The sequence below is a fragment of the Ursus maritimus genome, unplaced genomic scaffold (assembly GCF_017311325.1).
Source record: "Ursus maritimus isolate PB19 unplaced genomic scaffold, ASM1731132v1 scaffold_29, whole genome shotgun sequence".
Classification (NCBI taxonomy): domain Eukaryota; kingdom Metazoa; phylum Chordata; class Mammalia; order Carnivora; family Ursidae; genus Ursus; species Ursus maritimus.
Genome location: NW_024425452.1, coordinates 25,820,634 through 25,848,596, shown reverse-complemented (window position 1 = coordinate 25,848,596; position 27,963 = coordinate 25,820,634). Strand labels below are relative to the sequence as shown.

The window sequence follows — 27,963 nt, the reverse complement described above, 5'->3', positions numbered from 1 at the left end:
AGTTTTCATTAATGGTCAAAGATAATTACTAGTAAGAAGAAAAAAAGATAATTACTGGTGAGGATTTCCTGCAGAAGTAAAGGAATCTTAGAAGTCAACTTTCACTCTATGTACTATATTCCAATACTAGAAATCAGCTGAATGATTCTATGTGATTTTGTATCTTTTAAAATTTGTAGCCCTAAGAATTTGGCGGCTTTGAAATTGCCTCATTAACCAAGCAAAAGACGACTACCTTTCAAAACAAGTTGGAACGTAAGACTTTCACTTTGGTAACATTTAATGGACAAGGTCCTTATAAGTAGGCAAATCTGCAAGCTGAGATTTTTCTTCAGGTTTAGCTGTGGGTCCACTATTATCTCTCTGATGAACACTGCAGTTATATTAATAGGCTCACTGTATAAGAGCACCTAAGAGAAAGAGTATAAATGAAGACTTTATAACATTTCAGATACATAAAAAAGCAGTTATAATCTCTGCCCTCTTTATAAATTAGTGACAAATCCATAATAACCTAGTAAGTTTATTTTATTATTTTAATAGGTGCTAAATATAAATACTTCTTATATCCTATCTATACTCTTGTACTACTTAAAAGTCTTCTATGAATATAAAGCTATAACTGTCTCTCTTCAAGTCTGTCTGTATCACATAAGGATTGGTCAGTTTTGGGCAATTCATTCATAGCCATCTGTCTTTGCTGAGTGGTCTTCACAAATCGAAGCAGATTGATGATGGCAGCAGGTGTCACTCCAGGTATACGACTAGCAGCCCCAATCTAAGAATTTAAACCAAAAGAGAAACATAAGTGAGTTATATCAAATCAAATCAAATCTATTTTGCTCCTAATAACAATCTGTATATTATAGTTTATAAAATATTTTCAAAACTTATCTTAATGTATCTTCTAAATAAACTTACTTAATGTATCTTCAAAGTAACTATAAAGTAGATAAAGGGAATGTGATTATTATTAATACCTTCATTTTACAAATAAGGGAAAATGAGGCTCAGATAAGTTAAAGTGATTTGTCAAAGATCACATAACTAATAGATGTTAGACTACCTACTTTTTCTTTTCATTAAAGTAATGTAATCTCAGCAGTGTGTTGGGCAGCACCCTATGATCTCATGAATACTTCTGTGGTTTATTTTTAGAGTGAAATGTATGAATATTCACTCTAAGTGGTATAAGTAACCTTATGTCAATTCAGGTCAGGTTTGCTACCAAATGAGTCTGTAGCAGAGCTTGTCAGAGCTTTTTGTATCCTAGAATTGTGGCTACTGAGTACCTGAAACATGGCCAGTATGACTGAAGAGTTGAATTCTGAGTTTTATTTAATTTTAGTTAATGTAAATGATCACATTTAGCTAGTGGCTATCATATTGGGCACTGCAGCCTTGACGATTCATAAAAACATAACAAAAAAAGGAACAGGATATACAGAGTTATAAAATGTAAGGCCTACATGCTTAGTTTCCACGGTGACTATCACTAAGAACATCATGTTTATATTGATGGAATCACTCTTCCCTTTAAAAATAATTTTTTTTCAAAAATTTTTACAGGTTATGTTTTTGTTAAATGGTTTTATCATATGAATCACCACTAAAAAAAGCCACTGCCCATTAAACTATGATATACCATCTGTTTTTAAGATACAACTCAGTTGCAGAGATGTTAAATGTGCATCTCAGAATCAGTCAATATAGCCTCTTAGTCTTCAAATATTTGTAATTAGAAGTCCAATACTGTATACTATATAATAAAATTTTTAATTTGTTTACAGACATTTACAGACACACATACACACAAACTTAGATGGAAGCATGGGGTGAGGGACCTTTTTTGGCTCCCCTCTTCCTCCTATGGCTTCTAAGCCAACACTATGGAACTCCTAGGGTAGGGATCCAAGCGGTGATTTGAAAACCATTCACATGTATTAACCTAATGTGGTTTCTTTTATGTCATGCATTATACTAGTTTCCACAGTGGTTTAGCACATAGTTGGGACTAATCAACTAGTTATTTATCTAGACTAAGTTTTTTTGTCTCTCAAAAACAAACCAACATCTGTCATACAAAGAGATGTAATTATGTGACCACTGTAAATCCAGGTTTAAAAAATTAAAGCACTGGCTCTTTATAACCTGTCCACTGCCTGGTTTCTTACCGTTTCTGGGCGACTGAAATGTAGCTTCTCTCTAACTTCATAAGACAAAGACACATCTCTGAGGGTTAAATAATCTAGGTCTTTTGGCAGTTGGAGCGCTTCATCTTGCTGAACTTCCTTTATTTCTTGTTGCTGATGGAGCAACACTGATTCGTAAGTGGCTGGTGAACAGAATTAATTATGTTATGATACTCAGACTATATTAGAAACTTGTGTTTTTATAGCTTTTTACAATTTACAAAAAACTTTTGTATACATTATGTCATTCAACACTTTTCCCATTATGTCATTCAACACTTTTCCCAACACCAGAATATAAATGGGTAAGTGTTCCCTTTTGTAGATGAGGAAATTGAGGCTAAGTGAGAGGGAGTATCTTGCATACCAATTACAGCATTCTGTTTGGTAGCTTACTGCATGTCCTTTTCATTTCAAAAATCTGGAAAATTGGGGCACCTCAGTGGCTCAGTTGGCTAAGCATTTCCCTTTGGCTCAGATCATGATCCCAGTTCCCGGGTCCCTGCTCAGTGGGGGGCCTGCTTTTTCCTCTCCCGCTCCCCCTGCTTGTGCTCTTTCACTCTCCCTTTCTGTCAAGTAAATAATATCCTTAAGAAAAAAAATTTGGAAAATTAAGGGTCTCCTTGCGGGCTCAGTCAGTAGAGCACGTGACTCGATCTCGGGGTTGTGAGTTTAAGCCCCATGTTGGGTGTAGAGATTACTCAGAAATTTAAAAAATCTGGAAAATTAAGATACTGCTTTTCTCTCAGTGCAAATTTTCCTTCTCAGTGTAAACCCTCAACAGGCTGTGGGTTTGAATTTTAGGTCCTAAAGATCAGCTGTTTCTTTAAGAAAATGGTTTTCAGAATTATGTCCATATAAAGCTATAATTTTTAAAAGTGGAGATTTTTAGATGTAATACATAATTTAAGGTTTTATTCAGAAGTGAAGTTAGAAGGATAATTTAGCAATTATTTCGTATAGCATTCTGTTCTTTGAAAAATAAACTCAGAGCCTGTTTTAAAATCTAAATTGAGGTGGTGGTCATTGTATCCTGTTCAAGAAAGCCAGTCTTCCCTAAAGGTTTTGGTAACATCTGCTTCTATTACTGACTCTATAGGAGTCAGAAAATCTCAGCTCTGAGCCTGGCTCTGTCAATGAATTACCCTCTGACTATGGGCATATCATTATCAAAAATTATTATTAAAAAATATATCATTAACATTCTGGGCCTTAGCTTCTTTTACCTTTTTTTTTTTTCTTTGTAAGTAGGCTCCACACCCAGCGTGGAACCCAATGTGGGGCCTGCTCTCACAACCCTGAGATTGAGACCTGAACTGAAATCAAGAGTCGGACACCTGACTGATGGAGCCATTCAGGTGCCCCATCTCTAGAAATTGTAAGGGCTGACTCAGATGACTTCTGATGGTCTTTATGGCAATAAAAGATAGTTGTGAAGTGCACAGGCCTCACAGTTAGACAAGCTAGGTTCAAATCCCAGCTCTGCCACTCACCAATTGTGTGATCTTGGGCAAGTTACCACTTAATGTAAAATTAAGACAATAATGCTAATACCTGTCCTTCACAGGACAATTCTAAATACCAAACAAAATACTGCATGTAAAGGGCTTAATACAAATTATAATATGACAAACTAATACAAAAAACTGTAATATAATTCTATGACTCGTAAATAGACCCTATAGAGGATCATGGAATATAAATGAGAGATAATATATATGTTAAAGGTATATTTATTTAAACTTCCAAATACATAGCAAAACCTGAGAGGAAATACAAAGAAGAATCTGAAGTTGATTTCTGCCATCAAGAAACTTATTATCTGGTGGGGGGGGGTCCATGTAGTGATTTGAGAATCAGTGATATATTTTAACCTAATGTTTCTTTTAAGCCATGGATATAAGCTAGAGCCTTTATATATGCCAGAGTCTTTAAAAAACAAAGCAAAATAGTAGCTACTCTGTGGCTGAAGTCAGGGTTTTCTATGAACAAGTTAAATTATTCTGGATTATTCTAACTCAAATCTGGGGATTTATGGAACAAAGTAAAATTGCAAACCAAGTTTAAAATATAGAATTTAGGGGTGCCTGGCTGGCTCAGTCGAAGAGTCTGTGACTCTTGATCTCAGGGTTGTGAGTTCGAGCCCCACACTGGGTGTAAAGATTACTTAAAGAAACTTAAAAAAATAATAAATGAAATACAGAATTTAATCACCTATTCCCAAGTGATAACAGCCTGAATGTTCAATAAGTAATTTTTACTCAATAGAGAAATCATGATGTTGAAATAAAAGGTCATCTTTCTTTCTTTCTTTCTTTCTTTCTTTCTTTCTTTCTTTCTTTCTTTCTTTCTTTCTTTCTTTCTAAGATTTTATTTATTTGTCAGAGAGAGATAGAGCGAGTAGCAGCGGGAGAAGCTAGCAGAGGGAGAAGCAGGCTCCCCACTGAGCAAGGAGCCTGATGAGGAACTCAATCCCAGGATCCTGGGATCATGACCTGAGCCAAAGGTAGACATTTAACTGACTGAGCCACCCGGGTATCCCTGTCAACATTATTTCTCATACATTAGTATGTGTATAGTGTCTGGTCATTTGGAATAATGATTCTAGTTTTGGTGAAGTTTCCCTTTGTTTCTAGACTTCTGTTAACTTGCATGGTGGGATGATAGGTAGCACTTGGGTCATCCTATATGTACAGCCAAAGCATAGCAAAGTGATAGATCTCTCTGGAACTGAAAGAAAATGCCATTGCTAGAAGGAATACAGCATTCTTACCACTTTGGCTGGTCTCCAAGGAATTTAAAGTCCTTTCCTGTTTGAACAGTACATCATTATCCAACTTTTCCTACCCTTCTCCCCAGCTCTTTCTGTTCCCTGCCTTTTTCTCCACATAATTTGCCACCCCAGGAAAAAACATCTATCAAAATGCAGAAGCTGATATTATTTTCAGTATTTTTATGTCTGAAATTTTTCATAATGAAAAACTTAAAAGAATAGAGTACAAGTACAAAGTCATCTGTAGCTTTGATGGTCAGTACACTTACCGAGAATATGAGAGCACAATATATGTTAAAATGTACAGGGCAGGCTCTGATTTGCCTGATACAAAGTATTTTAATGGCAGAGTATTCCAGTATATTGTTAAAGCCAAAGACAGTATTATTTTTCTCATCGTTAGAACATCAGATGGGGAAAATGTAAAAGGAAGTTTAAGGGAAAAAAAAGTTTCGTGTTTTGTGTTTTTTTGGTTTTTGGGGTTATTTTTGGTAAACCTTATAGCATTTCCCAAACTTGAAATGTGCTCACAAATTACCTAGGGATCTTGTTAAAATGCAGATGCTTACTCAGTGGGTCTGAGGTAGACTGAGATTCTGTATTTCTAACAAGCTCCCATGTGTTGCAATGCTGCTAGCCTGGGAACCCCACTCCAAATAGCACAGAGCCTAAGATTATGCTGGTTCTACGTTAATAATGGCTTCTCTTAACGCAGAGCTCTTTCTTAATGAATCTGCTGTCCATTCATAATTTGCACAAATAAGAGAACGTATAGGCATGTTAAATAAAAAATTATTTTCTACCTTCTATTTTCAGTCTTTCAGCTAGCTCTCTACATTTAATGTACTTCTTCAAGGGCTCTGGAACAGCCTTGGCTAACAACTTCATGTCAACTTCTTCATACTTCAGAACATCTAGAGCTCTGCAAATACACCAAAGTTTCATTAGTGTAGGGGTAAAAACAAACAAAAACCCAAAACAAAATATAGGGGTCTATATCATACAAGCCAGATTAAGAACAAGATTCCTTGGAAATAATGCCAAATCTCAATTAATACTAATATCAAAAGATATACTCCAAATTGTTTCCAAGCACAGTCAGCAAATGCAGATTTGCAACACAGAACCTCAATAAGACTAATTTGTAATTCTCCCCAACTCCTTTCCTTTATCATGAGAAATAAGTTGTTGGTAAAAGTTGCATTACTGTAATCCTTTTGTCCTCCCTTTCTTGTAAGGATAAAATATCCTATGATAACAAGGGCTTGAATTACCTAAGAATTTACATCTAAATCATGTTAGGTCCCATGTCCTGTGAAGGAGTCATCCCCTGCATGCTTGAAAGCAGCTGAATATCTCTTTCTTGCTTTTGCAGAACTCCCCAAGTAAAAACAAGAGGCCCCTCCCTGTATGTTTTAAGTCTCTGTAAAACAAACTGATGAAAATGGTGGTCAAGGGTTCCTAAGTATTCTTCCAGTCGGATATTTTCTAATTTAGTATAATCTACATTTCAATTTTTACTGATTGGGAACTCCAGGCAGCTAATTCTCAGTTCTACTTCCACTACTCTGGTTAGGCTAAGGCCTCCTGAGCCAAAGCAAGGGGAGAGGAGAGCAATCAACACACGCAGCTAGTAGAGACAATTGCTAAAATTGCAACTTACATGGCTCACCAAGAGAACATGTCCCAGTATAAATGCTGACAGGTAGATAAGGTGAGATTTGCAATAACTTGACTCACTGACACTTGTTAAGATCCAACTAGAGAGAGAAACTTCGGGTATGTTTCATCTCCAGAAGTTCTGGTGCTCCTTTGGCCAGTTTAATCCCTTTCATAGTGATCTCAGATTCCTTCTTGATATCAGCTACCCCCACCCCCTAAGGTGAACTGGACCAGACCAGTTGCTGCTCTGTAAATTATTACTGACTTCATTTACATGTGACTTTTTTGGTTATAATTCATTCAAAAGGTTATTGCCAGGGTAACTAAATGTGGAACATAATGAGTTCCATTGTTGCCAAGACCTTGGTTCTACTTAGTTGAACTATGGTACTGCCCTTGGCTCACCTCATTCCTGGGGTCCCAAGACTGCAAAATACCCTGCAGTTTCCTTCTCATTTTGTTTGGTTCTCACAAGACTCACTGATCTGTATAATTTCCCCATATTTACTGCCTTAATTTGTTTTACTTCTATTTACTAATTTTGATCTTTCCCTCTAATAGATTACATTTTTGATAAATTCTGTCCACCCAAAATCAACTAAATTAATTATCAAGTCAACAGAAAGTCAGATCTGTCCATCCAGGGTTGCCAAGTCTTCCCAGACCTCCCAACCAACCTTCTTTACTGTTTATTACCAATCATGCATTATCACCCTTTGCAAATACTTGACTCATTACTTCCTCAGACCGCCTGCTCTAGGAATGTCCAGAAATTCTGGGCAGTTTTGCTGTTCTTCAAGAGACAGATTAGGTCAACTAACTACAGAGGCCTGATCTCATAAGCCACAATGAAACCTTCCCTAAGCTCCAAAAGGGAAATGGCTGGGTTGTCTTTTCTTTCTTTCTTTTTTTTTTTTAAAGATTTTATTTATTTGACAGAGATAGAGACAGCCAGCGAGAGAGGGAACACAAGCAGGGGGAGTGGGAGAGGAAGAAGCAGGCTCCCAGCGGAGGAGCCCGATGTGGGGCTCGATCCCATAACGCCGGGATCACGCCCTGAGCCAAAGGCAGACGCTTAACCGCTGTGCCACCCAGGCGCCCCTGGGTTGTCTTTTCAACTACAGAACAGGGCGCCTGGGTGGCTCAGTTGGTTAAGTGTCTGCCTTTGGCTCAGGTCATGATCTCGGGGTCCTGGGATAGAGTCTCGCGTTGGGCTCCCTGCCCAGCAGGGAGTCTGCTTCTTTGCCCTTCCCCTGGCTCGTGCGTGAGCACTCTCTCTCTCTCAAATAAATAAAATCTTAAAAAAGAAATAAACTACAGAACATACTGGAACACACCTAATGACTAATCAAAAAAAATGTTATCTTGGAATCTAGCAGGATGGTGACGACCTCAAAGAAAAGCCCTTGACCATCCAACTTAAAAGAAAAAAAAATTTTTTTAAGATCTTATTTGAGAGAGAGAGAGAGAGAGACAGCAGAGCGGGGGTGGGGAGAGGGAGAAGCAAACTCTCTGCTGAGCAAGAAGCCCAATGAGGGACTTGATCCCAGGACCCTGGGATCACATCCTGAGCTGAAGGCAGACGCTTAACCAACTGAGCCACCCAGGCATCCCCCAACTTAAAAAATTTTTTTAAATAATTTGTTTATGGGGCGCCTGGATGGCTCACTCGTTGGGCGTCTGCCTTCGGCTCAGGGCGTGATCCCGGAGTCCTGGGATCGAGGATCGAGCCCCACATCAGGCTCCTCCGCTGGGAGCCTGCTTCTTCCTCTCCACCCCCTACCCCCGCCTATGTTCCCTCTTTCGCTGGCTGTCTCTCTTTCTCTGTCAAATAAATAAAATTAAAAAAAAAAATTTGTTTATAAGCCTTGGAACTGTTCTCAAATCCAAACTTCAAGACTTGCTTTGAATCAAGCCTAAGCCTCAGAGTTCAGAGCTCTCGCACAGAGAGGACAAGTTAGCATACCTCAACAGAACACAAGAGAAAAATCTAACACATCAGCGTACTTCCCTATAATCCTGACAGGAAATGTGTATGCAGTTACTTACGTATCTCTTCTGTTAAAATGCCTGTTCAAAGTCTGGTTCAACTTGTGAGTGCTTAGCACAGAGCCTGGCATGTATACAGTAAATGCAATAAATGTATTTTGACCAATTTTCTATCTTTCTAGCTATATATATCTAGGCATTGATAAAGTGAGTTCATTTAGGGAGACTGAATGCTAGACTGTAAATACTCTGCTGAAATCAAATATGGTGACTGGGACCCTGGTTTCTCCCGAAGGGAAAGATACCTGAATTTTTTTTAAAAAAGCACTTGGCTAAATTATTATTTTTAAAATCACTTTAATAAAATGGCTACTCTTGGGATTAGTTTGGTAAAAATGTAAAACTGCTAGCCTTTTCATTCACATTTTTATTCATCGATTAGCATTTTATTTTATTTTACTTTATTTTATATTTTTAAAGATTTATTTATTTGACAGAAGGAGAGAGAGATTACAAGTAGGGGAGCAGCAGGCAGAGGGAGAAGAAGAAGCAGGCTCCTCACTGAGTGGGAGCCCGATGCGGGGCTTGATCCCAGGACCTGGGGATCATGACCTGAGCTGAACGCAGACACTTAACTGACTGAGCTACCCAGGCACCCCTAGCATTTTAAACTGTATTAAAAATAATCACTTACTCCGCTGGCAATGTTACCTCAATACATATTAGTCACATTTAATGCAAATTCTAGTTATATAAATTTGAAATAGTACAATATTTGTCAAAACAAAGCATGATGTTATAAATTCTTTGCACAGGGTCTGAAATAATGTGAACTTCCCTAAATTTAAACAAACACCAGGAATACTGAGTAGATTATAAGCTATATACTACTGCCACCTCCCAGTGCCACTTAGCTGGTAAATATATCCACTGGCCTCATTTGTCAATCAGGCTGTCACTCCTGTGAATAAGAGTTCTTGGTTTGGGTGACTACAATGCAGGTTCTTTAACACTTACTGTTACTATAATTAAAGATCTGCTTAATATCCTCTAACAGTAGTGTCAGTGCTTTGGGAAATTCCTATGAAAATGAAAACTTGGGAATAGAAATGATAAGACACCATGATGAGATGAAAGTCAAACAAGGACTCATTATGCCAGGCTGTTAATCAAGGAGAGAACATTCGAAGATTAGCGATAATAAAAAGCAGCATTAAAACGGGTACACCTTTAAGTCCACAAAATCCCTCACAAGGAAAACAGGGTTTAAAAAAAAAAAAAGGAAAAATATAAAAGAAAAATATATTGGAGACATAGCTGCAAGATCAGTGCCACCATACTCGCTTTTTTTTTTTTTTTAAGACTTTATTTATTTATTTGACAGAGATAGAGACAGCCAGCGAGAGAGGGAACACAAGCAGGGGGAGTGGGAGAGGAAGAAGCAGGCTCATAGCGGAGGAGCCTGATGTGGGGCTCAATCCCATAATGCCGGGATCACGCCCTGAGCCGAAGGCAGACGCCCAACGACTGCACCACCCAGGCGCCCCCACCATACTCGCTTCTAAGCTACAATGATTTTATATTTATCCTTCTGGGCACCTCCCCACCTGAATTAGCTTACATTTTCTTAAACAGGAAGAATGAGTGGTGAGATATGCAGATTTTGAACTATGCAATGTCCTTAAGAACGTATCTATGAAGCAAAAGCTCTATATTAATGTGCTTTAGATTCAGAGTCCATATAACCAGAATGATAAAAGCAAGGACAAAAAAATACCCCTAACATGTAGCAAGGAACTCTGCCAGTAAGTCCACAGAATTTAAAATACTGTGTCTAACCAAAGAGGTTTTTTGGGTGCCTGGGTGTCTCAGTCGGTTGGGTGTCCCACTCTTCATTTAGGCTCAGGTCATGATCTCAGGGTTGTGAAACTGAGCCCTGCATTGGGCTCCACGCTCAGTGCAGAGTCTGCTTGAGATTCGCTTCCTTTGCCCCTCCCCACCCTCACACGTGTGCACTCTTTCTAAAATAAATAAATAAATACGTTTAAAAAAAGAGAGGCTTCCAATTATTCCACACTTATAAAAGAAGGCAGATTAACAGTATTTCTGGGTTTGTACCCTCTAAATCTTCGGAAAGCCAGAAGAACTCAATGGGAGCCTCAGAAATATTTTTTTAAAAAATAAAAATAATAATTTAGAATCATAATAAAGAGATGAGTTACATCTAAAGGATTTTGAAAAAAAGCCAAAAGTAAGCTAAATTCATTTAAAATAGGGGATCCAAAAAAATAAAAAATAAGTTAAAAGGGGAATCCAGAAGTAATGTCTCTCTGATACAATCTCACTTTTCTGTAAAAAGTGAGAAAAGTCTATATTAAAAGTGCATACCTGAGAGGCAGACTTTTACCAATACTTATAGAAGCCTCTGGAATTAACTTTTTCCATTTAGAACTTGAAAACTCAATGGATTTTAGCACAGAAATGCCTTCTTCCAAAGAAGACTTCATCCAAGAAGCTCTTTCATATCGTTGTTGGGACACACAGCCAACTTCCTTATACCCTAGAAGAGGGGGGAAAGAATATAGTGAGAGAGGTTTTAAAGAAGAATAAACCTGGCTGAGGACTCAGTGAAGGGCTACCTCGGAAGGTGAGCCTGCTGTCGGCATTATCAGGGCGCAGTGACAGACGGAACTCTGCTCGGCTTGTAAACATGCGGTATGGTTCGTTGGTACCCAGCGTGGTGAGGTCATCAATCAAGACTCCTATGTAGCCTTCTGTTCGGCTGACGACAAAAGGAGGCTTGCGTTTGACCCGAAGACTTGCATTGATTCCAGCTATTACACCCTACGAGAGGACCGAAATGTTTAAAAGGCCATTATGAACTGAACGAAGAGCTACCCTACTCAGAACACTACCTGGGAAAAGCCTCATTGGGTAGTAAGAAAGCAGGCACTGCCCAGAAGAGAGAGAACAGAGAAAATGTGATACATATTTGAAAACAGAATACAGGTAATGTGCCACTTTAGCATGCTATGTTTCATTGTTTTCAAAAATATTTAACATTCCTGATAAGCTCTAAGTGGGCTAACATATTCTTTAAAATCCACCCATAAAACTCTTCTAGCCTTTTCTCACTTACAAGTAAAAATAACATAACTTCTCACTTAAAAGGAATATGATAATTTGCAATAAAGTTATGTTGAAAGAACTAAATTTTCTTTTTCAAAAAATTTCAGGGGCACCTGGCTGGCTCATCAGTAGAGCATGCAACTCTTGATCTTGGGGTTATTAAGTGTGAGCCCCACGTTGGGTGTAGAGATTACTTAAAAATAAAATCTTTAAAAAATTTCAAAATACAGTAAATCTAATCAAATATGATAGACCTAGGAGCTCAGAAAAGAGAAAACCACAAGTGTTTAGCGCAGCATAAGAAATACCGCCAATGATACTGTAATAGGGATGTAATGGGGCGGATGGTAGCCACATCTGTGGTGAACACAGCATAATGTATAAAATATATATATGTCAAATCGCTCAGTTGTACACTTGAAACTAATGTAGCACTGTGTGTCAACTACGTGCAAATAACAATATTAAAAAAAAAAAAAACATAACCCCCAAGTGTTTTTTAAATTCTATTGTATATCGTAGCCATCCCTGTATACTCTGAAACAGAAATAAGTCTTCTATTACAATTTATGAGTTGTATCTAACATCTGTATAGTTATCACAACAGAAATTAAAAGGAGGAACACCAGTTAAATAGTCCTTTTCTGTTTACAGTAACATTCGAGCAACCGCTTACTTGAGCTGCAGCTTCCTCATAACCAGTAGTGCCATTTATCTGTCCAGCAAAGAAGAGCCGCTGCACCAAATGAGTCTCAAGAGAAGGAGTGATCTGACGGGGGTCTAGGTAATCATATTGAACACCATAGCCTGACCAAAAAATAAATGATACAAAATACGTAAAAACAGAGCTGGATTTGTCTCAAAGCAGAGATGCAAAGCTTATCGTTAAATGCTCTTGAAAAACAAAGAATATTTTAAATGCATAGATGTTGGGCTTTGTCTTCTGAGCCTCTAGGCAACTATGACCGTAGCTAAGACCTCCTCAACTGTCTGCTAAAGCAGTGGTGAGCTCATATGGAAGGGCAGCTGTGGTTCTCTTTACCTGGCTGAATCATTTTGGCTTTCTCCAAGCCTTTGATGCATGTGATCATTTTCTCTTGTAATTCAGCTGGTAGTGTCACAGATAACCCTTGGGGGTAGATGAGGTCAGAATCCATTCCTTCAGGTTCCAGCCAAACCTGATGTAGACGGTTTGGAAAACGCAAAACCTTTGATTCAATGGATGGACAGTATCTAGAATAGGACAATGAAATTTAAAAATTTAATGAAGCAAACAAAATAGGGTTGACAGCATTCCTTAAAGTAATGTTTTGTCCTTACCGGGGTCCTCTTGTAGTTTCCTTAACGTGACTATTAAGGTGAAGGTTCTCAAGGACAATCTCATCCACTCGAGGGTTGGTGTGAGTCAAGTAACATGGCAGCTGATCTTCTGGCTAAAATATAGGAACTACTTATAACAATGTTTGCTTCTTTACTAGTTTGCCTTTTACTCAAATAAATTACACACATGATATGCACTTATTTTCTAGACATTAAACTGATGCCTAATGCTGAGTACTACTAATGAAGTATTCTTGTCAAAAACAACCCAAAAGATGAACCTAAATTTAAACAAGCCTCTAGGGGCGCCTGGGTGGCTCAGATCATTAAGCATCTGCCTTCGGCTCAAGTCATGATCTCCAGGTCCTGGGATCGAGCCCCACTTGAGGANNCCAGTTCAGCAGGGAGTCTGCTTCTCCCTCTCCCTCTCCCCCTATTTGTGCTCTCTCTCTCTCAAATAAATAAATAAACTAAAGCAAAAACAAAAAAACGAGCCTCTAGATCTACCAATTTACATAAGATATAGAAAATGGAAGAAAATATTTAAGGCACCAAAAGGAAGAAATCAGAGAAATCTAGAATGTGGGAAATTCTAGACAACAGATGGCTCAGTTTCTTCCACATATGTAAAAAAAAAAAAAAAAAGGAGGGGAACTGTTGTTATAAGGCATATCATCCAACTCAATGTATGGTCCTTATCTGGTCCTTATATTCTGGGTGTGATAATGATATTGTGGTTGGTTTTTTACAAAGTTCTCATCTGTTAAAGACATATACCAAAGTATTTACAAGTGAAATGATGTGATATTTGGGACTGTAGCTTTAAAACTTCACAAGAAGTCGGGATGCCTGGGTGGCTCAGTGGGTTGAGTGTCTGCCTTCAGCTTAGGTCATGATGCCAGGATCCTGGGATCGAATACCCCACTGGGCTCCTTGCTCAGTGGGGAGCCTGCTTCTCCCCCTGCTTGTGCTCACTCTCTCTCTCTCTGACAAATAAATAAATAAAACCTTAAAAACAAACAAACAAAAAACTTCACAAGAAGAAAGTGTTAAGAAAAGATTAAACAGAAACGCCAGAAAATGTTACTTGTTGAAGCTGGGTGATGGACACAGAGATTCATTATGCTATTTTTTTCTACTTTCCATAAACTTGAAATTTTATAATGAACAGTTTAAAAATATACACACTAAGAAAGTAGCATCACAATTTACATTTTACCAATGCAAAAATATAAAAGTGACTTGCTCAAGATAGCAGAATATCTGGAGCCACTTATCAAGATAGCACTCACCAGAAACTAGGACCGTCAATTATTAGTCCTCAATTTTAAACACACAATATACCTTTTTTTATAATTTCAAACGTAGGCAAAAGTAGCCTGTACTCTTCAAAAATACCAGTGTCATGAAAGACTGAGGAACTGTTCCAGATGAAAGAGAAATGACAATTAAACACTATATTTTTTCCTGGATTGGGGGGAAAAAAAAAGTTGCTATAAAGAACAATATTGGGACAATCAGCAAAATCTGACCATGAACTATATTTATATTAGATAACAGCACTGTATCAATGTTAAATTCCCCAAATTTCATTACTGCAATGAGGTTATATAAGAGCGTGTCTCTGTGCTTAGTTGAAATCCATACTCAAGTATTTAGAAATAAAGGGTCATGATCTCTACAACTTACTCTCAAATGTTCTGGAAAAAGAAAAGAATAAGGATAAATGTCTTTATTACTGTTTTATAGATAAATATAAACATATATCTCTGTATTTCTATATGTAAAGATAAATATGGTAAAATATTAACAGTGGGTGAATTTCAGTGGTTTACAAGAGTTTGTTTTAATGGTCTTGCAATCTTTATGTAAGTCTGAAATTGTTTCAAAAAAGTTTAAACTGGCAAAATTATTGAAGTAATGAAACTTAAAGAACTTATGGGAAACACCCAATTAGCCAAATTAGCTAATCCTTTTAAAGATCACTCTTTTGTACCCTAAGTGAAGGAATGAAGGGAGGAAGGGAAGAAGAGAGAAAGAAGAAAGGGAGGAAGAGGGGGATGGAGGGAAGGTTAGGTTATGTTCTGCTGTGAATAGCCACCGGCAACTGTAAAGTTAAATTTTCATAAATTATCTTACCTTAATCCACACTGTCTCATTGATAAAACTGAATGGTATGGATGGATTATCTGGCGTCTGCTTCTTTAGAATGCTGAAATTAACCGACTCTTTGGCAATTCGGGGTGGAGTCCCAGTCTTCAATCTTCCCACCACAAACCCCAACTTCTCCAGAGTCTGAGCTAACCCTATGGAAGGCTGATCACCTAAACGCCCCGCCGGATGCGTCTCCAATCCAATTACAATCACGCCTCTCAGGAACGTCCCGGTAGTTAGAACCACACTCTCTGCATGTACTGTGCTTCCATCCGCTAAAGGATAAGAAAGAGTAACATTGGGACCTGTTACCATGGATCTAATTGAAATGTGGCTATTTTACATTAGAACTACAGAGAAAATTTGTCTTTAGAAATTTGAGAAAGAATTTTAAATGAGTAAGAGGGCTGAATGTTATTAATACCAAGAATCCGAGACAGCTGGGAGAACATAATAACATATAAAAACTAATTCACATGTTCCTAAGATCATGTTAGTGTGTTGAAAAGTTAATTTTTAAAATTAATTTTAGACTCCTGGTTAAATATGACAGACTACCTCACATGATGTCTTCCCCCTCCTAAAACTCCAAGAAAATGAAATAAAGGGGCAAAAAAAGGTGGAAGAGCAATAACTGATCCAGCAGAGGGGAGAAGGCTATAACTCAGGAATCTGAGGAGAATGTACCAATGAGAATGAAATAATTTGCTCTGCAAAGCTTGCACTGGAGAACTGAGAATGAGAACTAAAGAACGTAGGAACAAAGGTTGGGGCTGAAAACGAGAGAAATAGTTAAAGCTATATATAAAGGTTTTGTGTGTAGACAGACCTATCTCACAGGAAAATGTTAAGCTTATTCTTTGGGTAATGGGGAGTTACTGTCTAGTGGGTACAGTTTCAGTTTAGGATGATGAAGTAGTTCTGGAAATGGGCGGTGGTAACAGTTGTACAACATTGTGAATGTACTTAATGGTACTGAACTGTACACTTAAAAACGGCAAAAATAGCAAATTTTATGGTATTATATTTTGTCACAATAAAAATTGTGCCTATAAAATATAAACAAAGTCAAAAAATAGCATTAAAACATTTTTTTAAAGATTTTATTTATTTATTTGACAGAGAGAGGAAGAGAGCACAAGCAGGGGGAGCAGCAGGAAGAGGGAGAAGCAGGCTCCCCGCTGAGCAGGGAGCCTGATGCAGGGCTCGATCCCAGGACCCCTGGGATCATGACCCGAGCTGAAGGCAGTCCCTTAACCAACTGAGCCGCACCCCAAAAAATAGCATTTAAAGTTACTAAATTAAGTAACAGAAGTATAAACAAATTAGAGGTATAAAGGTCTTCACTAATAAAAATATAATCATTTAGTCTGTAGAGGAAAGGAGGAAGGGGAGAGAAAAGGAAATGAAAATAAAACTAATTTAGTAACTATTCAGAGAGGAAAGCCAGTAAACACTGACAGGAGAAAGAGAAGATTAAGCACATTATATAAACTCAGTTACTAAAGTAATCACCAGAACAAAAACACAAACTTAAAAAAAGAAATAGCTCCCAAAAGCAAAGACACAGATTAAGTGGTTAAAAAAACAACAGTACGGAACAGTGTGGATAATATGCTATTGCTATGTGATAAAATACATATATATCTGTATGCATGAAGATATATACATATCCAGATGGAGAGACTACACAAGAAACTAGAAATGCTCCTGAGGAAGAAAACTGATTGGCTGGGGGACAAGATGAGAAAGACACCACCTTTTCACTCCACATTCTTTTGTCTCCTTTAAACTGTTTACTATGTATATGTATTCCCCATTCAAAAAAATTAATAAATCGATAATAAAAATTACGTTCAAAACAGGGGAATTAAGTCAAAAACTGTATTTTAAATGATGAGACTCTCTATCCCAGCCCTCTCACCATTTTGTTCCCAGAATGCCAGCAGGTAGCCATATTAGCCCTCTTGGCAGAAGACTGATTATTTTACCGAATCAGTCATCAATGTTTGGTAGCTCACCAACAAAAAGGCCAGTCCAACACCTAATCACCAGATTATTATAGAGTAGGGCGAGAAATAAAATTTAACTGTACACACATGAATCTTCCAGTGTTTTACTGCCTCATTTAAAAATCTGACAGCCTAGGGGCTCCTGGGTGGTAGTCGGTTAAGCATCTGACTCTTGGTTTCGGCTCAGGATGTGATCTAAGGGTCCCGAGATCAAGCCCCGCGTCAGACTCTGTGCTCAGTGTTGAGTCTGCTTGAGATTCTCTCTCCCTCTCCCTCCTCCCCTCCCACTTGTGCTCTCTCTTTCTCTCTAAAATAAATAAATGAATCTTTAAAAAAATAAATAAAAATAAAAATCTGACAGCCAAAGTTCCCTAGACACTTGAGGAAGGCCAGGTACATGAAAATAAGCAGCCAAATAAACAGGATAAAGAATCTGGAGAAAATAACACATAGATCAAAGGAACCTTCAAAAATCGACAATTAAAATCCTTTTATGGATTAAAGAAGATATTAAATTCAGAAACCAAAACAAGATGCTAAGAAACAATCAGAAATGAAATTATAAATGAAAATATGGTGAAATTTAAAAAATTCATTACAAGGATTTGGACAATAAATTTAAGGAAGTTGTCTAAGAAAATAGGTCAAAATGACAAAAATAAAAATAGACGAAGCCCAGAAGACCAATCCAGAAAGGGATAGGAGTTACAGAAAGAAAGCATGGAGAAATAATAGAAGAAAATATACAGATCAAGGACAGATTTCCAGATTAAAAGGGAACACTTAGTATCCCACCATAATGAATGAACAAAGAGCAGACTAAGGGACACTACTTCAAAATTTCAGAAGACCAAAGACAAATACAAGATCCCAGCTTTTAGAAAGGAAAAAACCTTTCATATACAAAAAATATATAAATATACATTGAGCTTTTTTTAATTGTTGGTTTTTGTGTTTGTTTTTTAGTAGGCTCCACTGAAGCCCCCTAGTGTGGGGCTTGAACTCACAACCCTGAGAACAAGGCCTGAGCTGAGATCAAGAGTGAGACATTTAACCAACTGCGCCACACAAGCACCCCAAGTTTTTTTCTTTTTTAAAGATTTTATTTTTGATTCTAGTCCATACTGACTTAAAAAAATTTTTTTAACGTAATTTTAGTTAGCTAATATACAGTGCAATACTGGTTTCAGGAGTCAGTGATTCATCACTTGCATACAACACTGTGCTCATCACAAGTGTCCTCTTTAATACCCATCACCTATCTCGCCCATCCCCCACTGACCTCCCTCCATCCAACCCTCAGTTTGTACTCTATGGCTAAGAGTTTCTTGGGGCGCCTGGGTGGCACAGCGGTTAAGCATCTGCCTTCGGCTCAGGGCGTGATCCCGGCTTTGTGGGATCGAGCCCCACATCAGGCTCCTCTGCTATGAGCCTGCTTCTTCCTCTCCCACTCCCACACTGTGTTCCCTCTCTCGCTGGCTGACTCTGTCTCTGTCAAATAAATAAATAAATAACCTTTAAAAAAAAAAAAAAAGAGTTTCTTGGGGCGCCTGGGTAGCACAGTCGTTAAGCGTCTGCCTTCGGCTCAGGGCATGATCCCAGCGTTCTGGGATCGAGTCCCACATTAGGCTCCTCGGCTGGGAGCCTGCTTCTTCCTCTCCCACTCCCCTGCTGTGTTCCCTCTCTTGCTGGCTGTCTCTCTGTCACATGAATAAAAAAAAAAAAAAAAAAAAAAAGAGAGTTTCTTGTGGTTTGTTTTCCTCTCTCCTTCCCCCACCACATATGTTCATCTGTTTTGTTTAAAGATTTTATTTTAAGGGCACCTGGGTGGCTCAGTCGTTAAGCATCTGCCTTCGGCTCAGGGTGTGATCCCGGTGTTCTGGGATCAAGCCCCACATCAAGCTCCTCTGCTGGGAGCCTGCTTCTTCCTCTCCCACTCCCCCTGCTTGTGTTCCCTCTCTCGCTGGCTGTCTCTATCTCTGTCAAATAAATAAATAAAATCTTTAAAATAAGAAAAAAAGATTTTATCTATTTATTCTAGACAGAGAGAGTGAGAGAGCACAAGCAGAGGGAGCAGCAGAAGGAGAGGGAGAAGCTGGCTCCTCACCAAGCAGGGAGCCTGATGTGGGGCTTGATCCCAGGACCCAGGGATCATGACCCAAGCCAAAGGCAGACGCTTAACCATCTGAGCCACCCAGAAACCCCTAAAGATTTTATTTTTAAGCAAGCTCTATATCCAATATAGGGCTCAAACTCACAACCCCAAGATCAAGAATCGCATGCTCCAACTGAGCCAGTCAGGTGCCCCAAATATGCAATGAGCTTTTTAATAGCAAAACTGGAACCTAAAAGATAATGCAACAAGACTGTCAAAATTCTCAAAAAAAAATTTTAACTAAAATTCTATTCTCAGACAAATTAAGAAGTCAAGTCTAAGGAGAGTTTCAGATATGCTTAAACACAAAAAAACCCTACCTTCCTTGCCTCTTTTCTTAGGAAGCTACTGGAAGATGTGATCCAGCAAAATGAGGCAGTAAGAAAGAAACAGAAGTCTCAAGAAACATGGGATGATGTAACACAGCAAAGTAGTAAAAGGAAGGCTCAAAAGGAAGGCCTAGAGAGCAACTGTCCTGATTATAGCAGATGGACTGTGAGGGGGCTGAGGAAGTTGATGTCTCTGGGAGGGAAGCAGCAAAGAAAAAACAGAATTGACAGATTACTTGACTACTGAGAAAATGATAGTTGTTTTTTTTTCTCCTAAGGAAAAAGCTGAACAAATCCATAAGTAAAATAAGCAAATAAAAAATAAAGCAAATATTAACCCCAGGCAAAGTAAAGAGGTATATGAAAGGAAACAAACATAATACACTACTTGGATGTGCAGTGAACAATATTTAATCACAATATAATCATATAAATACTATCAGTCAAAATTTATAGTATAATTACATTAGAAGGAGAGAAGGAAAGTAGGGGATTAAAGAGAGCTACTATAAAAAATTAATATATAATGTCTAATACTGATAATTTAGGGAGTACAAATACGAGCATATTATTTAGAAATATGTTAAGTACATACCAGAAGTGAAACTGAAATGGTTAAGGAGGTAACAGAGATAACTTTTTCATACAAACTCTTAAATTCTATTTGATTTTTGTAAAAATTATATGCATGCATTATTTTGATTAAAAAATTAATTCATGGGGTGCTTGGGTAGCTCAGCTGGTTAAGTGTCTGACTCTTGATTCCGGCTTAGGTCATGAACTCAGGGTCATGAGATCAAGCCCCACATCGGGCTCTGCCCTGGGCATGAAGCCTGCTTAAAATTCTTTCTCTTCCTCTCGCTCTGCCCCTCCCCCTCTCTAAAAATTAATCCATAACTCCTTTAAATAAAAAATATATAACATTGTATAATATAAATTAAAAAACTTAAAGTCAGGACTAAGAAAAATAAAAATTACAACAGAAGGATCAGGAGAAAAACACATTTATGCAGGCTATAAAGTACTATACTAAGATGGTATAAATGAGCCCAGAATTTGATGGAGCTTCATGAAGATGAAAGAAGCAAAACAATTTTTTATGCAGTCTTCCTTTTCCATGAAGAGAAAACAATTTCCTAGAATAAGCAAAACATCTCCACGTTCTGCTCTAAAATTAATTTTTCACACAGAGTTTGATACTGTGATTATCAACTGCAAGCAGTACACACCTAAAACCACACCGCTGACACGGCATTTCCCAGTGTGCTCAGGCTCTGGTTCTTTAAGAATAAGGTCTTCTACCGCTCCCTCCTGAACAGCAAGCAGCGGTGTGTTTAGGATTTCTTTCTGCCAAAAAAGAACACAGGTTGAAACCTAACAGTTAAATAATCACGACAGTCTCTCCTGTTTTCAAGCCCCACCCTTACCTGCATGTTCTGCTTATAGAGTTTCCTATCAATCTGAGCTCTCAGACCCCAAACAGCCGGTCCCTTACGCCGGTTTAATACTTTGTAATGTACACCAGACTGGTCACAGATTCGAGAACACAGGCCATCCAAGGCATCAACTTCCCTCATTAAATGCCCCTTGCCAATGCCACCAAAGGAAGGATTACAGGACATCTGACCTAAAGAGAACAGACATAAAATAAATAAATATAGGAGCACTCTCACGTAGTGAGTGTTTAATAGGGAAATGTCTATACGTGTGATTAGAATCATCTCATGTAATAAAAAACTTGAAACAAACACCAGAGAAAAAAATAGAAAAGCCCAATGGGATGCAAGAGTCATTCAGGGCATCCTGGAAGACAAACCATTGACTGTAGTTTCTTTTGAATCTTTTCCCTGACACATATTTTTATTGGTTCATTAGGTTGCCTTTTCCTTTAAAATGTGGCTTTCAAATGTTTACTTCATGAAACCTTCCCCAAATCAAGCATACTTTCAAGAAGTCCCCTGGCACTGGTTTCACAGTTATGATCAATTATGTCTTCCATAATGCCATCTGCTGTTTTCTTTTTGCTTATTTTGTAAAAATAATTAAATTATAAGCTTCCTGAAAGTAGAAACCATATTTTATACCTTCTCCTTAAATTCCCCTAGTTTTATTTGGAGGTCTAAACTCATGTGGTTACCTCAATGGTTTTCATGGGAAGTGGAGGGATAGGAAAGCTATGTCAACATCTGTAGGTCCACTATCGCCACCACCAAGCCCTCTGCAAGTTTTTATAGTCTCCATAAGGAGGCTGAAACATGCTGTGATTAGGAGTATGGGTCAGGAGTGAGTGGAAGGGATCTGGCTCAATTCTTAGTTCTACCACTTAAAAGCTCTGTCATTTTGGCAAGTTATCTAATTTTCTCTACCTCAGTTTCCCTACTGTAAAAACAGGAATGATAATCGCAATAGATCATTTCCCCCTTCCTCTGAAACAGAATCACAATTTTATTTAAGTAAACACTCCTCTATAAGGCTTTGTGTTCAGGGAGTGTGACCTAAACTCAGTAGGAATAAATCTTTGTTGATCTAAGTAATCATGGTAATCCTGTTTCTATTTGCCACTGCCTAGGTTAGAGAGGGGAAATAAGTCATGAGGGGTGACCTATTGGGGAGGGGTTTCTAGGAATGGGTTGTTTTTCCTCTTTAAAGAGATATAAGGAGGGGGGGAAAAACCCTTCTTAGGCTGAAAGTTGTCATATCTGGATGTGACACCTGGAACTACTACAGCCATTTTGTAATCATGAGGCTAGCTAGCGTGAAGACAATTCAAGAATGGCATAATGGAGATATGGAAGGAATGAGTCCTTGGACATTGTGGACTGCTGAATTAACCAACCTTAAAACTGATCTACCTGCAAATTTCTTATTAAAAAATAAATTCTTGGGGTGCCTGGGTGGCTCAGTTGGTTAAGCGTCCGACTCTTGATTTCGGCTGAGGTCACATCTCAGGGTTGTGAGATCAAGCCCCATATCAGGCTCTGTGCTCAGTAGGGAGTCTGCCTGAGATTCTCTCTCTCTCCCTCTCTCTCCCTCCCCCCACTCACTTTCTCTCTTTCTCAAATAAATAAATTTTTTAAAAAATAAATTCTTTGTTTAAATTAATTGAATAATAAGGATTTGTTACTTGCAAAGGAGAGAGTATACATAAAGCAACTAGCACAGTATCTGGCACAGAATAAGCAATGAATAACATTTACTAATAACTGTTTTATTTGCCAGTGTAAAATATTTCTCAGTGTAAAATACTCTCTGCTTCTGATTTTCACTTTTTCAAAAATCACATAATTTCTTTGAATTGGCTTTAAAAATTTTAATCATAAATAATTTTCCAACAGCAACATTTAAAAACTTACATGACTTTCTCAAACATGTAAAATATTACTATTGACATAAGTATCCTTACATGGTTATCTTAGAAAGTGCTCCCTACACTGCATACAATTGATAAACACAGTGAATATTTATCCTATCATTAAGTTTATATGAAAGCAACCAATATGCATTCCTGAGTTTCTAATTCAACACACTATTTCACATACAAATGTTAAGCTATTTCTTTTTTAAAGATTTATTTGAGAGAGAGAGAGGGAGGAAGTGTGAGTGGGGGGAGGGGCAGAGGGAGAGAATCTTCAAGTAGACTCCCCACTGAGTGCGGAGTCCCACTTGGGGGTCTATCCCACAACCCATGAGACCATGACCTGAGCTGACACCAAGAGTCAGATGCTTAACTGACTGAGCCACCCAGGCGCCCCAACGTTAAGCTATTTTATTAAAGAATAAGAAAGAATAGTGTAATGAATTCCCAGGTATCAGCTCAGGTCCAATCTTACATCTTTTATAGTTCAACACACTTCCTTCTCTTCCAGACATTATATCAACTATAAATACTTCCGACAAGGACTTTTTTGTTTAGGAAAAAAAAAAAAAACCCACAATAACTTAATCACACTTCAAATATCTGAATTGTTAATGAATAAGTAATCAAAATAGAAACTAAGTATGTGAAACGATATCACCAAGTATGATTTTTTTCTATCACTCAATGCTCTTAAGTAATCCTCTTCCAATCTTTAGAGAGGATACATTTCAGATACTTTCAGATCAGAGCTCATAACTCAGTGATTTGCTGGTGATGCTTTGCTTGGTATACATGAAGCTTTTGTTAAAAACTAACAAAACAGGGGCATCTGGGTGGCTCAGTCAGTTAAATGTCTGCCTCCTGGGATCGAGCCCCACATTGGGCTCCCTGCTTCTTCCTCTCCCTGTGTCTCTATCCCAGCTTGTGCTCTCTCGCTCTCTCTGTCAAATAGATAAAAACAAACAAAACAATGAATGAAGATATACTTTCCAGCTCACCACTGTACCATTATTCCATGTTGTTTTACACATTTATTTATTTTAAAATTTTATTTATTTATTTGTCAGAGAGACAATTTTACAATTTACAATTTCTGTAAGTCAAACCATTATGCTGTATACCTTAAACTTATACAATGATATATGTCAATCATATCTCAATAAACTGGGAAAAAACAGAGATCTATTATATGCACATATTTTGCAAATGCAAAAACAGTTAACATATTGTACTTTATGCCAAGCAGAGAGCCTGATGCGGAACCCCATCCCAGGACCCTGGGATCATGACCTGAGCTGAAGGCAGACACTTAACCGACTGAGCCACCCAGGCGTCCCTATTTTTTTTTTTTCCCAAGATTCTATTTATTTATTTGACAGAGAGAGCAAGAGCACTAGTAGGGGGAAGGGCAGAGGGAGAGAGAAAAGCAGATTCCCTGCTAAGCAGGGAGCCAGATGTTGGGCTTGATCCCAGGACATCAGGATCATGACCCAAGCCAAAGGCAGATGCTTAGCCAACTGAGGCACCCAGGTGCCCCAGCTTTACACACTTTTTTTTTTACACATTTAAATTATGTGTCTAGCTCCTAGAGCATCTGAAGCTGTGATCCCTCTCTTAGATATTGCTACTCATCAAAATGACTTAGTTTTTTAAAGATTTTATTTATTCCTTATTTATGAGAGAGGAGGCAGCGACAAAGGGGGAGGGAGAGGGACAAGCAGGCTCCACATTGATCTCAGAGTACAAGTGTATGTTGGGGCGCTCAATCCCACTACCAGGAGACTATAACCTGAGCCAAAACCAAGAGTCAGACGTCCAACTGACTGAGCCACCCAGGCACCCCAAAATGACTTGGTTTTTAATTCTCATTATAAATCAGTTAATTTTTAAAAAATCTCTAATCCCACTAATTCCAGACATTTTTCTCAAAGTTTCATCCCTAGAGATGAGTCTCCTTATACATAGGTGGGGAAAAAAAATTACTGAAATTCTACCACTTTCTTGTATCTCTGAACTAAACAACTTCTAGGTCCTTTATTGAATTACTGTACATTATATACCTACTTATAAAACTTACATTTGTGAAAGGCACATGCAAAGAAATCCTTGTCTTTTTAAATTGCTGAAAACTTTTTCTCAAATATATTTATCAATGTTGAGTCCCTCTCCTTAATGGGCATAAAAGTTGAACATGCCACTTTTCTTTTGCTTAACCCTCAACATCTTTCTCTACATAGAACTCCAGGAAACTAGCCTTCATTCCCAATCATTTGGAGTTGGAATAAGAAAGTTTATTTGTCGGGGCGCCTGGGTGGCTCAGTCGTTAAGTGTCTGCCTTTGGCTCAGGTCATGATCCCACGGTCCTGGGATGGAGCCCTGCATTGGGGTCCATCGGGCTCCCTGCTCCGAGGGAAGCTTGCTTCTCCCTCTCCCACTCCCCCTGCTGCTATTCCCTCTCTTGCTGTGTCTCTCTCTGTCCAATAAAATAGTAATAATAATAATAATAAAAAAAAAGAAAGTTTATTTGTCATCTGTGTTCTTAGGTAGAGACTACTAACATTCCAAGTATGGTATCAGTATTTGGGGTTGACCATGGTAATAAAAATGTATAAATCAGTCCATTTTTCACTCTACCAAAGAATTTAAGTTGGCTATTTAGAAAAGTTTATGGTAAAAAAAATAGTATAACATCTGAACCACTTAATGGGTCAGGCACTGTTCCAGATGATTTGCATGTATTTTCTGATTTAAACTTTACAGCAAACTGAAGTTGGTGCTGTTATTTTTATTTCACACAGAAAGAAACTGAGGGTTAAATAAACTGTCCCTTGTCCACGGTAACACAGCTAGAACTCAGTGAAGCCTGGATTAAAATTCAGAATGTCTAACAATCTCTTTAATGGTGAACATTTTCCATGAAATGCATAGGTAATACGACACCGAATAAACAGGTGCACAAGGCTTTTCTCTTTGATTGTGAAATGCAAAACTAGTTGGCCAAAAAACATTATTTTCCAGGTTAGTAGAAAATAGAAGACTTTCTGCCTCTAACTTCATTATTGGCAGATGATAATGATTAAATCACAACAGGACAATTCCTGCCTTTTGCATTCTTAGGTCAGTTGAATCTTCTAAGTCAAAGTTATCTTTCTGAGGCCACGTAGAAATATTTAAGATACTCCACCGTATTAAATTACCTTACAAGTGAGATTTTGATTCAAAACCAAAATTGTCGGGGCGCCTGGGTATCGCAGTCGTTAAAGTGTCTGCCTTCGGCTCAGGGCGTGATCCCGGCGTACCAGGATCGAGTCCCACATCGGGCTCCTCCGCTAGGAGCCTGCTTCTTCCTCTCCCACTCCCCCTGCTTGTGTTCCCTCTCTCGCTGGCTGTCTCTCTGTCACATAAATAAATAAAATCTTTAAAACAAACAAACAAACAAACAAAACCAAAATTGTCATCCACTAAGCTCATCTATAAGAGTTATTATCTCTGAAGTGCATTTATTTAAAAAGGAAACGGACTGTATTGTGTTGGTAGAGTAATATGAATATGGATTTTGGTAAGAATCCCTTTATCCCTCACAGAACTACATTACTTATATTTAATGATCATCTTAGTTCAATAATACTTTTTTCATTAAATTTTAAAATTATTATTGAAAGGTAGTATCTAGTCTTTTTTTTTTTTAATGTGAACAACACTGAAATGTATAATAAGCAAAGTGTAATGTTTTGGATAATCACATCACTCCCCTCTAAAAGAATCACTCTTAACAGTGTATATTTCTCCACAGTTAGGAGCTAAATGGTAATTTTTAAAAAGTACTTCAGTATCAAATATGTGATTTATTCACAATTTTTGCAAAATACAGTTAATATTTCTACTGTTCACTCTTAAGCAAAATGAAGGAGAAAAAAGACATCAGCTTGCATGATTTACAAGATGATATTTTAGCTAGCATCTATTATGGTGCTAGAGAGAGGTCTTGCTTTAAATTACAGCCGTCCACCCATTGCCTATTAAGTGCGAAAAAAGCACTGCCAGTTCCTGAGCACAAAATTAGGAAACAAACACCAAGTAGACATATAGAATGCAATAAAAAGTAGCATCGTTCTTCAAAAGGGCTTCCCCAAATCTCGAGTAAAACACAACAGTCGTTTAACAAATAATTCCTAATAAATGTTAATTCACTCTATTTCCAAAGCAACAAGCTAGTAGAGGGTAAATGACAACAATGAAGAAGCTATTAGCTTGTATTCTTAGTTTCCCCCTTTCCCAAGGACTGCCCCCAACTTCCCCAACTAATTACTTCTGTCAGCAGCAGCACAATACATGGTCCACGGAACAGCCTAATCCAGGGTTCTGGGCCAGGCCTACCTCATCTGTGAAACTCAAATTAGGATAAAACCACAGACACTAGGATTCTCACTAGCCTTCTGGAGAGGAGAGGCTGCCCGCATCAGGCCACTGGGAAGCGGTGAAGGGGCTTACTGGCAGCTTGCGTCCTACACTAAACTCCACGCAACCCGAACTCCTCACCGATCGTGTCCACGCGGTGGGTGAGTAGCAGAGTCCGGGAGCCGCACCGAGCAGCAGCGGCGGCTGCCTCGGTCCCGGCATGTCCTCCGCCAATGACTACCACGTCAAAGTTCGTAGCCAAGGGCGCCGCGCTTTCACCGATGAACCGGGCCAACGAAAGGTGGTTTTTGGTGAGGGAAGACGCGACACAGAGACCACAACCTCGGAGAGAAAACATAGCTGGAGAAAGGCAGAGTCTGACCCTGAACCTGACACGAGCTAGGCGCAAAACTTTAGGGTACCAGGGAAAGCCTTCAGGGCGCAGCCATCTTTGCTCTGATGTCACAGCGTAGCAGTTTACGTCCAGCGTCA

At 38.4% G+C, this 27,963-nt stretch overlaps 1 protein-coding gene across 2 annotated transcripts; it reads right to left on the bottom strand.

The window, feature by feature from the left end:
• Positions 1–268: 268 nt before the first annotated feature.
• Positions 269–27,963, bottom strand: MTO1 (mitochondrial tRNA translation optimization 1). Of its 2 annotated transcripts, none has more exons than XM_008684832.2 (12): positions 27,613–27,963; positions 21,143–21,342; positions 20,945–21,062; positions 15,205–15,494; positions 13,066–13,178; positions 12,788–12,978; positions 12,422–12,552; positions 11,256–11,460; positions 11,005–11,176; positions 5,769–5,887; positions 2,175–2,335; positions 269–778 (listed from the first exon to the last, which is right to left on the bottom strand). In XM_008684832.2, exons 1-12 carry the CDS (start codon positions 27,827–27,829, stop codon positions 617–619), a joined length of 2,079 nt encoding a protein of 692 aa, XP_008683054.1. In that variant the 5' UTR covers positions 27,830–27,963; the 3' UTR covers positions 269–616. The 2 variants fall into 2 exon arrangements, with proteins under 2 accessions (XP_008683054.1, XP_008683055.1); XM_008684833.2 differs by lacking the exon at positions 27,613–27,963 and adding an exon at positions 26,271–26,366.